This window comes from Helianthus annuus, chromosome 15 (assembly GCF_002127325.2).
Source record: "Helianthus annuus cultivar XRQ/B chromosome 15, HanXRQr2.0-SUNRISE, whole genome shotgun sequence".
In the NCBI taxonomy this organism is placed as follows: Eukaryota; Viridiplantae; Streptophyta; class Magnoliopsida; order Asterales; family Asteraceae; genus Helianthus; species Helianthus annuus.
Genome location: NC_035447.2, coordinates 95,003,535 through 95,019,147, shown reverse-complemented (window position 1 = coordinate 95,019,147; position 15,613 = coordinate 95,003,535). Strand labels below are relative to the sequence as shown.

The 15,613-nt window shown below is 42.1% G+C and overlaps 2 protein-coding genes and 1 non-coding gene across 3 annotated transcripts; 2 read left to right on the top strand and 1 right to left on the bottom strand.

The window, feature by feature from the left end:
• Positions 1–6,530: 6,530 nt before the first annotated feature.
• On the bottom strand, positions 6,531–6,636 carry LOC118487815. Its single transcript, XR_004882758.1, has one exon. It is a non-coding gene; the product is annotated as a small nucleolar RNA R71 (small nucleolar RNA).
• A 4,414-nt stretch (positions 6,637–11,050) lies between these two features.
• On the top strand, positions 11,051–11,530 carry LOC110913923. Its single transcript, XM_022158740.1, has one exon. It carries the CDS (start codon positions 11,051–11,053, stop codon positions 11,528–11,530), a length of 480 nt encoding a protein of 159 aa, XP_022014432.1.
• A 671-nt stretch (positions 11,531–12,201) lies between these two features.
• LOC110911982 lies at positions 12,202–15,323 on the top strand. The gene is made up of 2 exons (XM_022156643.2): positions 12,202–12,445; positions 12,778–15,323. Exon 2 carries the CDS (start codon positions 12,781–12,783, stop codon positions 14,494–14,496), a length of 1,716 nt encoding a protein of 571 aa, XP_022012335.1. The 5' UTR covers positions 12,202–12,445; positions 12,778–12,780; the 3' UTR covers positions 14,497–15,323.
• The last annotated feature ends 290 nt before the right edge of the window (positions 15,324–15,613 follow it).

The window sequence follows — 15,613 nt, the reverse complement described above, 5'->3', positions numbered from 1 at the left end:
TCCATCAGCTCCATTTCTTCAGCATCTATCTAGTCGTAATCTTCTTTGGTTAACATTGGATTCCCGATACGACCTGCAACAAAACAAGTGTAAGATTCCAAAACCATTCCTAATAAAGACATTTGGTTTTTGGCAACTTCCTCAGAATAATCTTGATCATTTTCAAGATTTAACATAGTGTTACACTGTAATTTTCTCCCGTTTTTAGTTGCAGAAATGTTTGGATCAAAAGATGAAAATGACGTGAAACTGGTTTTGCTGTTGGACCCAGATGATTGACTCCCAGACGAATTCTTGGCACTGTAGGCAGTTTCAACCTTAGGAGATAGATTTGAAGATTTCTTTTCATTAACTCCTGCCTTATAATACAACCCTATATCCTGTTCACCATCAAAATCTTTCATTCTGATAACTTTACGTTGTTCCATTTCTTGAGCCTCGATCTTTTCAATGAACTTGCTGAGTGTCAAACTGCTAAAACCCTTCTTGTTTCTAAGCATCATAAGGTATGTGCCCCAAATTTCATATGGTAATGCATCAGCAAGTTTTTCAATCAACTCATCATTACTTTTCTTAATACTCAATCTTTTCATGCTAGCAAGCAAATTGCAATAACGTTCAATGATCTCTTTTGTGCTTCCATTCTTTAACCCATGAAACAAATCAAACTCTTTCTTTAGAAGCTATTTCTTGCTTTTAATCATCTCTTCACTTCCTCTAAACTTTGAACTTAATGCTTTCCAAATTGAATATGAAGTTCCATTGTGTTGCAAAAGCACCATAATATCCTCTTTCACTGCCTGTTGAAGAAGACTTAGCATCATTTTCTCATCTTTGTACTTCTTTCGAGCATCAGCAGTTAGATCTTTTATCGGAACGGGTTCTTCATCATCATTCAAAGGTCGAATATACTTTGTCTCGACGCATTCCCAAGCATCAAGATAGTTTGCCTGCACCCAATTCTCAAACCGACCTTCCCAATTTTTAAATTCTTCGATGTTCATTAGTTTGGGAGGTTTTTGCATCGTCCCTGTTACGTTTTCGAGCATTGTGGTTTGAACAACAGTGATTGGGGTACTCGGAGTGGCGAATGCGTTGTAGAAATCCTCGTCCATTTTCAAAATTTTCGAAATTTGTTCAAATCAGCCTTAAAAGCGAACCAGTTAGTTTTGATGATCACAAAAGCGGATCTCGTATGTGACTTAAAAGCGGACCAGATTTTGCATTTCGAGCGAACCAGAATTGCAGTTCGAGCGGACCAGATGTGTACTTCGAGCGGACCAGATTTGCACTACGAGCGGATCAGAATTGCACTATGAGCGGACCAGAATTTGCAGTGGACACAAAAACGAACCAGAATTGCACCTTCGAGCGAACCTTAAAAGCGGATCTCTTAATTGACCGTAAAAGCGGATCTCAAACGGACATCATTTTAACCTACTTTCAGACTGAATTTTAACACCAAACTTTCCAGGATTTGTTAGTATAATATCGTGCACAATCCTTGAAATTTTGAGCAGTTTTTGACCGTTGAAAACGTCTGGAATGATGAAAGAAGGTGTAGAAAGAAGAAAACTTGATGTATTTCAGCTATTCTATGCAGAACTCGTCCTCCTGAAGCTCTGATACCAATTGTAGGATCGTGTTTCGACCTCAATGAGTCGTTCAGAGGAGTTTTCGTCAATCGCAGGTGCGGAAAACAAGCAATTAACGTGAGAACATCTAATACTTCACTTTCACCTTTTCTATTAAGATATAACAGATTACAGGCAAATCTCGATCCGGCAGCACCTCGGTACGAGTTTCGTATTCGTTACTATGAGATTCGCTGATGTGACCCTTTTATAGGTTGTCAGGTCCGCTCCAAAGGACCATGTCCGTATAAGCGGACCTCCTTTGGACATAAAAGCGGACCTAACATGTCCACAAAAGCGAACCTAACTCTAAACTCCTATACAATATCCTATTTTTTCGTACAACGTGCCCTGATCTTACACTATAAAACTATGGCTCGATCCAAGACGAAGTCAACAGATGAAATGCACCAACAATGGCACACATCAAAACCCTGACGCCATTAGTCTTCATTAGCCGGAAAAACGTTTTTCGCTGGAAAATTCCTTTTTGGCCGGAAAACTTAACTTTTTCGTCTCAAACCTCTTTGTAACCTCATTACGGATTTTTAGGAACTTTTTCTAGTAAAAGCCCCAATTATTAAAGTCGTCGGAAAAACTCCTTTTTCGCCGAAAAACTTTTTTTTTTTTGCTGGAAAACTCAACTTTTTGGCCTGAAAACTCAAAGTTTTCATTCCAAACCTGTTTGTAACCATAGCGTGTAACACCCCCAAAATTCCACCTGCGGAAACCTCGCGAGGCGTGTTACGCATCAGAGTTCGAGCCACCAATCACATTGAACCAATGATAGATATTAAATAAGTCATGACATTAACTACTATTATAAAATGTCAACATGTTATCAATTCTCAAAAGTTGTGTAGCGGAAGCATGTATTAATTCGTTTAGTAATAGTTTCATGATAACATTCAAAATCAATGTAACGTTTATAAATCACCCAAGAGTCTCGATCCATGACCACTCCAGCACTCCCAGATAGCAAGTCCATGTTCCAAACGATAATGACCTACAAGCATGCAAACAAGTGTGTCAGACTACGCTGGTGAGTTCAAAGTGTTGCTTACGTGTTGTGTTACCAGTTATATGTTAATGCGATTCAATGGTGCGTTACGATGTTGCTCAAGTTAGTTACCCTAGGGACTACGCCCTTACGTAACCGAGGAGTGTGACTCTAAGCAACCCACTATGTTGTTCGGTTAGTTACCCTAGGGGAACCGCCCTTACGTAACCGAGGAGTGTGCCTCTAAACAACCATAGTGAAACCCAGATAATTAGTACCTAATAGCGCTATCAACTAAATACCTCCATTGCCCTCCAGGCAATAACCAAAACCGATTAAGTTATTTACCCAATGTTTTCCCTTCCAAATGTTTACCAGTTGTCCCAAACCACCGGGACGCATGCTTGAGAAAAGTGCAGTGAACTCACCTTAGGTTTGCTCGGTTAGATAACTTTCTTGTTTATCAAAAATGATCAATCAAGTCCTATGATAATTGCACATATCAGTCAGTATGCATACAAGCTCAGCACTTACCATTCCACATCTATTCATCAAATAGTGCACATGACACACAAGTAGTGACATTCATCTCTTCGTACACGAGTTTATTCAGTTAAGCATGATGTATAAAAATTCATTAACCAAGTTCGGCTCAATAAACATATAGTCTAAACAACTACCGGCCCAAAGGAAACAAGTCTCATCCCATTTAACCGGGCCCATTAAACAGTGTCAGCACTTGGGCCGCTCGATCCGAGTCCAGCCCAAAACACTCATGCTGCTGTCCAATACTCACATACTCTTTTATTTGCACCGGTTCCATCCCAATGAAACCCATCCGAGTGGGCTTAAGTACCTGCGGCCCAACTAGACTACTCAGCCCATCAACTACCCCTTAATCAATTTATTTATTTATTTTATTTTTGGCGACTACTGATCCGCAGCCCAAAGATAGTGTTGTTACCCAAACCTCTCGGTTCATTAGTTTTCATAATTCAAAACTCACACATATGGGTATATATATCATCTAATATCATCAGGCCCACAACTAGTCACACAACACAATTACTACCCAACCATATTACCCGATCCAGCCCACATGTATTTCACACAGCCCAACAGTCAAGACCCAGCACCACCCACAAGTGGGCTGTGACCCGTGCGCCCCATACAAGCCCAACCCAAATTCGGTGTTATCTTACCCATTAATGCAGCCCAATAGAATATACAGCCCAATTCATCTTTGTGTGCTACGTAATTCAATTAATTGGTCCCCTCAAATCACTTATCAGCAACTTCACAATAATATACGAAAAAAAACTCATCAGCTCTTGTAAATCATTCACATGCTTTTAAAGGTTGGAAACTTGACGGGTGGTCCTTTGGACAACCCTTAAGTGTGTTAAAACATGAAATAATCCTCCATTTAGCCGTGTAATTATCTTGAATTAGATAACTACGATGCTTATGTTTCAGGTGCAAATTAGGAGATAAGAGATGGATAAAAGGCAGCTTATGGATGCTTTGGTGAAAACGGGTCGAGAGAAGAACACAAGACAAAACAAAGAAGTGAAGGCAGCTTGGTACCGTAAATTACGGTACTACCGTAATTTACGGTGGCCCATTTTCTCATTTATGTTGCACCGTAACTCAGTCTCACCTCACCGTAACAATTTGATGTCCACCGTAAATTACGGTGGAGCCGTAATTTACGGTGGAGCCTGAACGTGAAAAGTGTAACTGCCACAATATACTCGTTTTTGGTGTGTCTTTTGGCATTATCTCATCATTGACGGTTCTTAGACACTAGGGGGGCGATTTTGGAGCACTAGCTTGCTTTGTGAACATTTCCAATCATTCGGTTTGTGTTTTTAATCTTTATGAACATTAGATTGATGTTGATGATGATTCACCGAGCCATGTCCGGCTAAACTCTTCGGTGATCATCCTAGGTGAATGTTTCTAAGACTTTTGTGTGTTAAATTTCTGCATTTCTAGAATGATATCTTGCGTTGCTTGAATGTCATGGTGTATGTTTGATTGTTTGTAGCGTGTTAATCTATATTACAATTTCTAGTCTCGATCGTACGTTCTTGGTGCCGTTGGCAACCGAGATATCACGGGAAGGGTTAGGGTTGGTTATTGGTTAATAGGTCATCGGGAAACAACCTCGCGTTATCTAATCCGAGTACTTTGTTCCCTTTTATCACTTCAATCACACATACACGAGTTATGTCTATGTAACTCTTTCTAGTGAAATTGCACACAACTGCTCAAAGAAACTGAAACCTAGGGTGATCATTGTTCTCTCCTAATTGTTTACAACCAACTTTGATTTGAACTAGTTCGTAATTTAGTTTTCCAAAACAACAATCCACAATCTTGAATTTTAATTTTCTGCAATTTAGTTTAATTTTAGTTTAAATACAAAGCTATACAATCAACACATTTTCCACATACTCCCTGAGTTCGATACCCTACTACCGCTAACTACAGTTGTTTAGGGATTAAATTTGCGTGACCCACGACATCACGTCAAATTTTGGCGCCGTTGCCGGGGAGTAGTGCGCAACGTGTGTTAATTTCATAGTTTTGTTTGTTATTTTCGGGTTTACGCTGGTTGTGTTTAGTGTGCAGGTACTTCAGGTGTATGCATACTAGAGGCTCTAACAGGTCATCACCGCTATCGTTTGATCCGGAAATTGAAAGAACGCTAAGACAAAACCGAGTTTTAGTGAGAGAAAACAAAATCATTGGTTCACCCACTTCACCCATTACACCAAGAAACATCATGGCTGATTCCCAAATTCCACCTACAACGGGTCAATCAACTTCAACCTTTATACCTACTTCCACTCAACCATCACCAAACACTACATTACCCAATACCATGGCTGAGTTCACACCATCTCATGTCACCCAACCAATTACCACTCAAACTGAACCTGCCATCACTTACAATCCATCCACTACAATCCCACCATTATCTCACTTCTTTCCCCCAACTACGGGTCAATCAACATCTACCTTTTCAATTGCACCGAGTTCTACTATCGTGCATGCTACCTCATCTTCTAGACCACAACAATCGGGTTTTCAATATTCGAACATTCCATTTGGGCAAACCTCGGGAATTCAAGGGGGTGGTTATGATGAGGGATTTGAAGACTTTGAGGGGTATGAAGATGATGGTTACGGGTATGGAGATTATGGTGATCAAGGGGATTTTGGGTATGTTCAGAATCAATCTCAAGGGATGGCGAGTGTTGGTGGAATGCAACATCAACAACTTATACCACAACATATTCGGCCGAGACCACAAGGGCCGCCAATGCCACAACCGATTCCATTACAACAGGTCCGGCCACAACATGTACACCAACAACCATTTCAAAGACCGCCTCAGCGCCCACCGATGCGACCACAACAGTTTCAACAACCGATCGCACCACAAGGGCAGGTACCAAGACCGAATGGACCGATTATTCCGAGAGGTAGGTATGGTGTGCCACGAAGACATCTTAGAGAAAATGTGAGGGGCATAGAAGCACATTTTCGGCCGGTAATCACACAAAACCCTTCACCGGTAGTCATTCCTCATAATGACCAAGGGCGCACATTCGAAGTAAGAACCAACTCGCTACAAAGTTTACCAAAGTATAAGGGGTTGGCAAATGAAGAGCCTTATTTTCATTTAGAGGCTTATGACTCTATATGCAATACTCTTGGGAGTCAAGGGTTTTCAGCTGACGACATCAAATTAGTGTTGTTCCAATTTTCGTTGGAAGAGAAAGCTAAGAAATGGTTCTATACATTACCTTCAGCATCAATTTATACATGGGGGGAGATGCAACAAACCTTTTTGGATGAATTCTACACCGCCCAAAAGACTAATGATGCGCGGAAGGGGTTGAGAAGCTTTCAACAACAACACGGTGAGATGTTCCATGAGGCGTTTGAGCGTTTTAACATGATGATTAAAAATTGCCCTCATCATGGGATTGAGTTATGGGAGTTAATGAACGCTTTTCATGAGGGGTTAAGTGCCGAAGATGCACGGGATTTAATGTCTATCACCGGAGGGACATTTGGAACGAATTATGAGAATGAAGATTGGGAGTTTTTGGAGAGTATGGCAACTACATCAAAAAGGAAAGCCCAAGCTTCGAGGAGAGCCCGACCGACAACTAACCGACCACAAGTGCATGCCATAGATGAAGGTAATGTTCAAACTACTAATCAAATTTATGATGTGTGTGCTTTGTGTAATGAAATAGGTCACGCGGCTGAAAATTGCCAAGGAATGTTGGAAGGGCAATATGAGGAAGTTCACGCAGTCCAAGGTCAAGGCCAAGGAGGAGGTGGTAGGAACTACAACAACATGAATTCTAATACCTACCACCCCGGGTTGAGGAATCACCCGAACTTTAGATATGGGAACCCGTCAAATCAAGCGAACCCAAATTTTCAAGGTAGCCAAGGTAATTTTGGTTCACGGCCATCTTATAATAACCAAGGTGGGTACCGGGGCGGAAATAACCAAGGGTATCAAAAACAATACCAAACGGGTCAAGATCAAGGGGGATCTTCGGGTGGAAATGAGGTGATGGAGATGCTTAAAAGCATGCAATTGGAAATGCAAAAGCGAAATCAACTTGATGAAGTGCGGATGCAAAAAGATGAGGTTCGCGATAAAAGCATCCATTCACTAACAACCCAAATGGGTCAATTAGCGACCGAGGTGGCCGAATTGAAGAAAGGTAAGGGTCAACTTCCAAGCGACACAAAGGTAAACCCTTCACATGGTTCGTCACGAGGTAATGTTAATATTAACCATGTTAGTGTGTTAAGAAGTGGTAAAGAGTTTAAGGCCAATTTGTCACCCGAATTGGTCGAGGGGGTGGTTGAGGACATCACGGGAATGGAAAGTGATGATGAACCTTCACCGGTTAAACCAAAAGAAATAACTATTAAAAAACCGGGGTTGGGTGAAAGTGAAAAGAATGAAAGTGAAAAGATTGAGGGTGAACCGAGTCAAGTGCCATTCCCATCGGCTTTACTTGACCCGGGAAAGAAAAATTTTATTGTGTCAAGGGGTCCTCAAAAAGAGGAAATGTGGGATATGTTCAAACAAGTTAAAATAAATCTCCCACTTCTTGATGCAATAAAACAAGTTCCCGCTTATGCAAAATTTTTAAAAGAATTATGCACACAAAAGAGGCAAAACAAGAAAAAAGTGCCTAAGCGGGTAGATTTGACCGGGCAAGTGAGTGCGGTGTTGAATGGGGAGCTTCCTCCTAAGCTCCAAGATCCAGGCACGCCATTGATTAATGTACAAGTTGGAAATTTTCAAATGGCTAAGGCGTTGCTAGATCTTGGAGCCGGAGTTAGCATTTTACCGGGGGGATTATACGACCAATATGACTTTGGTCCATTAGCACGGGTGGAGACGACGGTTGTTTTGGCCGATTTGTCTCATAAGTTGCCCCGGGGTATGGTTCAAAATGTTATTGTTAAAATTGATGAGTTTTACTACCCGGTGGACTTTTTGGTTCTGGACTACTCATCGGCGGACCCTAAACAACAACAAAACATAATTTTGGGTCGGCCATTTTTAAGCACCGCACATGCTATTATCGATTGTAGATTTGGTACGGTTGATATGGCATTCGGAAATCGAAAAATGCGTTTGAATGTTTTCACTAACAATTCTAATGCTAACGGTGTTGATGAGTGTTTTATGGCAGACATAGTAGATGGATGCAACCCGCATGAGTATGAGGAGGATGGTTTGGATATTTGCATGTGTGACTTTTCTGAACAGGTACATGCTTATGCACTACGGGTTGAAGAGGAGGCACAAGATGTTATGGCGATGAAAGAAGGTAGACCACCATGGACCCATCAATTCGAGGGTCTACCGGTGGAAATCGATTCGGGTACAAAACCATCGTTGGAGGAACCACCAAAGTTAGAGCTCAAGGACTTGCCCGGCCACTTGAAGTATGTATTTTTAGGGGATAATGACACTTTGCCGGTCATTATTGCCTCTAATTTGGAAGTGGCACAAGAGCAAGCCTTGATGGAGGTGTTAAAAGCAAACAAGGGTGCTATTGGATGGACGATTGCCGATCTTAAAGGAATTAGTCCATCTATCGTCATGCACAAAATTATCACAACCGAAGATGCCAAACCGACACGAGAAGCTCAAAGGCGGTTGAACCCGAACCTAAGGGAGGTAGTAAAAAAGGAGGTAATTAAATGGTTGGATGCGGGAATCATCTATCCGATTTCGGATAGTGCCTGGGTGAGTCCCACCCAAGTTGTGCCTAAGAAGGCCGGCATTCAAGTAGTCAAGGACGAAAGTGGTGAACAAATTGCCACCCGACCGGTTACCGGATGGCGGGTGTGTATTGACTACCGAAAACTGAATGCCGCCACTTCTAAGGACCATTTCCCGCTACCTTTTATTGACCAAATTATTGAAAAATTGTCGGGTCAAAAATATTATTGCTTCTTAGATGGGTATTCGGGTTATAATCAAATTGCCATACACCCGGATGACCAACACAAGACCACCTTCACATGCCCATACGGCACTTTTGCCTTTAGGCGAATGCCGTTTGGGTTGTGTAATGCTCCGGCAACTTTTCAACGATGTATGATGAGTATTTTCTCGGACATGGTTGGAGAGTCGCTCGAAGTGTTCATGGATGATTTTTCCATTTTTGGCACCACTTTTGATGCTTGTCTCAACGAATTGCAAAAGGTTTTAAAAAGGTGCGTTGAGAAAAATTTGGTGCTAAGTTGGGAGAAAAGTCACTTCATGGTGCAAGAGGGCATTGTGTTGGGACACGTGATTTCGGAAAGGGGGATGGAGGTGGATAAGGCAAAGATACGGGTAATTTCATCATTGCCACCTCCTAAAAATGTTAAGGGTGTACGGTCATTCTTGGGACACGCGGGTTTTTATCGACGTTTCATTAAGGGTTTTAGTGTTATCACCAAACCCTTATGCAATTTGTTATTAAAAGATGTCCCGTTTGACTTTACTAATGAATGTATGCAAGCGTTTACTGTTTTGAAGGAACATTTGGTCAAGGCGCCTATCTTGCAACCTCCTGATTGGTCAAAGCCGTTCGAGATAATGTGTGATGCCAGCGATACCACTATTGGTGCAGTTTTGGGTCAACGGGTTGACAAGAAGCCGGTGGTTATCTACTATGCAAGCAAAACTTTATCCGAAGCGCAACTTAACTACACCACAACCGAGAAGGAATTACTAGCGGTGGTGTACGCTTTGGATAAGTTTCGCTCGTATATTTGGGGAAGCAAGGTAGTAGTTTATTCCGATCATAGTGCGGTTCGGTATTTAATGGAGAAAAAGGATGCGAAGCCGCGTTTGATTCGGTGGGTTTTATTGTTGCAAGAATTTGATCTAGAGATCCGAGACAAGAAAGGAAGCGAGAATGTAGTCGCGGATCATTTGTCTAGGATTCCGGTAGAGGGGACCGATGATGTAAGTGAAATCAATGAAAGTTTCCCCGACGAGCAACTGTTAGCCGTGTCCACTTTTGTTGCCCCGTGGTACGCTCACTATGTTAACTACTTAGCCACGGGTGCCATTCCGACCCATTGGACCAAAAAGCGTCGTCAACAATTCATGGTCCAAGTGAGGCAATATATTTGGGATGAGCCGGATCTCTTCAAGATCGGACCGGATCAAGTTATTCGGAGGTGTGTGCCCGAGACGGAAGTGTTGGAAATTTTAACGCACGCCCATTCGTCCGCTTGCGGGGGTCATTTTAGTGGACATAAAACGGGTTATCGGGTACTATCTTGTGGGTTTTATTGGCCCACTATTTTCAAGGATGCAATTGAGTTCGCCCGGAATTGTGTAAACTGCCAAAAGATGGGTAGCATATCGAAGAGGGATGAGATGCCACTACAACCAATCTTGGTTGTAGAGATATTTGATGTATGGGGAATAGATTTTATGGGTCCGTTTCCAAATTCGAATAGCTTCCTTTATATTCTTGTGGCGGTGGATTATGTCTCGAAGTGGATTGAGGCTATTGCAACGCGCACAAACGACCATTCGGTTGTTTGTAAATTTGTTCAATCCAACATCTTCTCGCGCTTCGGAATTCCGCGGGTCATTATAAGCGATGGTGGTTCACATTTCAAAAACTTTAACTTCGGAAAATTGTTGAAGAGGTATAGCGTGAATCATCGAGTCGCAACACCTTACCATCCGCAAACGAGTGGACAAGTCGAAGTGTCCAATCGGCAAATCAAGGAGATCCTCATGAAAACGGTAAGAACGGACCGAAAGGATTGGTCGAGCAAGTTGGATGATGCTTTGTGGGCGTACCGTACGGCCTACAAGACTCCGATTGGCACAACACCTTACCGGATGGTGTATGGTAAGGGTTGTCATTTGCCTATGGAGTTGGCGCATCGGGCGCATTGGGCGATCAAGACAGTTAATGCGGATTACGACGAGGCGGGTAAGTTGCGGAAATTACAATTGAGCGAGATAGAAGAAATTCGAGATGAGGCGTACGAATGCGCATCGGCTTATAAGGATAAGCTAAAGAAAGTACATGATGCGAAGTTACGCAAGAAAACGTTCGAAGTGGGTCAGAAGGTTTGGTTGTACAACTCACGGTTGAAAATGTTTGCGGGCAAGATTAAAAGTAAATGGATGGGTCCGTATGTTATTCGACGAGTTGGGCAATTTGGTGATGTGGACATCCAAGATGAGCAAACGTTGAAACAACAAACGGTGAACGGTCACCGCTTGAAGCCGTACTTGGAAGGAAATGACATCAATAATTTGGAGCTTGACAAAGCGGGCTACATCTTACGCCCGGTCGAGGAGGAACAACCTTAAGAGGCCCAGGTTTGGTGGTAGTGTACATAGTAGTTTCATTTTGTTTTGTTTTGTATTTTTGCACAATTGCCATAGCTTTTCGAAGTCCGTGTTCGAAACAAGTGTGGGGAAATTCGGGTCGCGAATTGCTCTTACATCGTGTTGAGGACAACACGGGATTTTTGAGGGGGTAAGGTGATTTTTCCAAGTTTTTGAAATAATTAAAAAAACATAAAAAATCGAAAAATTTAAAAAATCTAAAAATTTGGTCACATAAACCTCAAGTTTTAGCAAAATGTGGATGCCCAGTGTCCACCGTAAATTACGGTGGAGCCGTAATTTACGGTGGTTGTTAAAAAATGGTGGATTTTTATGGTGCAAACCTACTGGATTACGGTGGGAATTGAAGTTCAGAGATTACCGTAAATTACGGTATTACCGTAATTTACGGTGGAGTATAAAATTTTTTTGGGTTTTACGGTATTTCTCTCCTGATTTACGGTACACATTTGGCATTCAGGTCTCACCGTAATTTACGGTGAGACCGTAAATTACGGTACGCGAAAAAAACATGTCGGTCGATTGAGTTCCGTGTCTACATAAAAAAAAATATAAAAAACCGAAAACAAACAAGCTGGTCACGTGATTAAACCCCAACCACTCATTCATTCTTCACCTTTCCACCAACTTCTTCTTCTCCAAGAACATTCATCTTCCTTCTTCTTCCACCTTCTTTCTTTCATCAAATCTTCAATACTCGCCCAAATCAAGTGAGGTTTTGGTCTAAATCGACTAATTTTTCCCAAGCTTCGTGATTGTGAGGAGGAATTCCAGAGAAAACGCGGTTTTGGGGTCGAAGTTTGAAACCCTAGGTTGAGATAATTTGGGGGTTTTGGGATTTTTAGTTTCACAAGCATCCTCTCATCTTGAAACAAGGTATGAACACTTATTTTACTATATTATGGAGATGCATTGTGAAAAACAAGGTGATTTAGGTTATATGTTCTTGCCCACTTGCTTGTTGCTAGGATATGAGTATGGAATTGTTATTGAACATGGTTGATGGTTGTAGATGTAGGAATTATGGTTAAAGTAGTGAACTTTTGGGATGTTCTACATTGTAGAGACACCATGCCCAATTTTTGAAAAATCCTTGATACACTTTGGGTTCACTAACATCTACAACCATGGCAACAAGCAAGTGTGGGGATGATTTGTGAAGAGAATGTTAATTTTTGTGTTGTTTTGTTGTTTCTTCATGTGTGTAGGAAATGGCAAAGACAAAGGAAAAGCCGGGGTCAAGTTCATCCTCATCAAGAGGCAAGGGCAAGGAGAAGGAGCAGCCATCAAAGAAGAGGCAATATATGGGTAGGGTAAGCGAGAGTGAAAGCGAAGAAGAGGAACAGATGGAGTTAGATCCAAGTGAAAAACCGGTGTGGAATTCGGGGTCATTGGATGACCAACCCGACATCTGGCAGCCAACCCTTTATAACGACTGCATGAACAAGTTAAAGAATAAAGCAGCCGCATTCATCTGTGAAAGAGAGGTTGATGAGCCTCAGTTGGGCCAGTTCGGAGTGTATGACAAGTTCCGTGCTTTGGGTTGGGAAGGAGCACTCAAGTGTTGGGATAAGGATAAGAGCAATTTGTTTATGACTGAAATTCAAGAGTGGATGGCAACACTTAAGTGTCACAACTTCCATAGGCCATCGCAAATGAAGTTGATTGGGACGGTACATGGGGTGCCAGTTGAAATGTCGTTCGATACGTTGAAGAAGTTGGGAAAATATGATAGTCTTCCGGCTAGGGAATACATGATTCCCACGCTTGATGACTTATTGCTCAAACCCGAGAAGCACGTGACATGGAACAGTATGTTGGCGGATTTGTTTTTGCCCGGTAGATATGGTGGCGTGTTATACCGGAAAAATCTGAAGATAGAAGCCAAGCTCTTGCATACGATCTGTTTACTTAATGTCATCCCAAGGAGAGGGGATAAAGAGCAGGTGAGGTTTCCAGAGATACCTGTTCTGTATTCATTGATGCATGGATCCCCACGCTTTCCAATCCGCTACCTGATTATGCACCATTTGTGGATATGCCGGAACAAATACGGGAGAGACATTGTCCCGTACTGTCGCATCATAACAGGTTTAATGAAACAGCAGAAGGCACTCACATCGGAAGACCGCGGCTTAACGAAAAGGCACCTGCCTTTTACTTTGGATAGGTTGGGAAATGTTTGGACATACACTTCGTCTGAACGTTATCACAAGCTGAAATCGGAGGGTCAACGGTGGAGGGCGTTGAAATTAGGGGCAAGGGAGTTGTTACCGGGAGAACCGGATGAACCTGAGAGCGATGAAGAGTTAGTTCCGAGTGGGGATGATGATTATGCAGACGAGCCACCGGGTGGTGCAAATGTTGGTTTTGGGGCTTTTCATGGTGGTCATGGTGGCACATTTTATAACTATGCGCAGCAACCATATGAGCCGGGGTGGGCTTATAGTGGTTCAATGCAGGAGGTGATCGAGAGCCAACGCCCACCGGCGGCTGTTTTTGATACTTGGTCGGGTTCAGAGAGGTCATTATTTGATCAAGGCACGCGGAATAGCGCTAGTATTGAGCGGGCGCTTAAGCATAGTTTTGACCGACAAGAATCGTGGAACCGTACATTTGCATATTCGCAGGAGGTGGAAATGAATAACCGATATCACGATGATCAGATGAGGCGGATGCATGCGGACTGGCATGCTGGGAGGCCGGTGGTTGAGGATCCACAACATGTGGATTATGCCTCATTGCCACCGTATGATGGCAGCGTTTCGTATGCGACCCCACAGCTCCACCATTCCCAGTGGCTCGATCCACGACAGCAAGAGGGACAACAACAACAAGAGGGAAGCAGTAGCGGCTCGTTCGGGTTTGGAGAATGGAACGATATGATGTCGTCCATCTTTGGGCCCCCAGGACCGCGTTATTATTGATCAGGTGGTATTCTCTCTCTTGTATAGTTTGTATATATTTGTTGGTTTGTGTTGATTATGGTGGGAGGATGGGTGGTGATTGATCATATGATTGATTATTGGGTTTGGTTGGTTGGTGGTGTTGTGTTTAAAATGAAAAACATAAAAAAAATATATAAAATAAAAAAAATACAAAAAGAAATTTGGGGTTTGAGATAAAAGCTTTTTGCGGATGTTGATTGAAGTAGTGATCAAAACCTCCCAAGCCATACATTGGGGACAATGTATCCCAAGTGTGGGGATGGGGGGAATTTTTTTGAAGATTTTTGAAAAAATTTTAAGCCGAGCAAAACAATGTGAAATCTTGTCGCCCCAATTTATCCCCAAGTCAATACACCGGCAACCCTTATTACCCTTTTCATTCTTGGTAAGAGTTGTAGCCACACGTGTATATAAATAATCTTTGATGAGAGTGGCTACGGGTGGGGGTGCGTTAGAATTTGTGCTTGAATGCAATTTGAATCCTTTGTTAGACATGAATGTAGAAAGGATAAGGGCACTAGGTAGCCTCGTCGTTGGTGTGAGTGAGTGTGGGATTTGGGGGGTTGGACCTCATAAGTTATATATATGAGCATGGTAGTGAGAGGGGCGGGGGTTTGGTCATTTAGTTGTCCAATTTTGTGCCTAAAGCCGATCATTTGTTTTCCCTAGCTACTTACTTGAAAATGTACCCAAATTTGACCCGGTCTTATAGCGTTAGTGATATAATTAGTAGTTTGTGAGTTTGAAGTAGTCATGGTTAATGTATTATCGTATTGCTTGTCAAAAAAAAAAAAAAAAAAAAAAAAAAAAAAAAAAAAACAATGAAAAGAAAAAAAAAAAGAGAAAAAAAAAAGAAGGTTTCATTGTCTTGTATATAGTAGTATGCATTTGTTAGTTGGTTTTGGTAGTTGTAATAAAAAGACCGGGTCGAATTTTCGCTACTCATATATATTCCATTTCCTACCCATACACCTAGCCACGTTACAACCTTTAAGCCCCTTTGATTTGCATTCATGTTTGACCCGTTATAGGAGGATAGTTGATTCAGGTACAAGCTTATGATTGCGCAACCACCCGTTTGCCTAGTGTGTGTCTA

Bases quoted from the DNA above. Each gene is read 5' to 3' on its own strand.
- LOC110913923 (XM_022158740.1), top strand. From the start codon at position 11,051: ATGGTGTATGGTAAGGGTTGTCATTTGCCTATGGAGTTGGCGCATCGG.
- LOC110911982 (XM_022156643.2), top strand. From the start codon at position 12,781: ATGGCAAAGACAAAGGAAAAGCCGGGGTCAAGTTCATCCTCATCAAGA.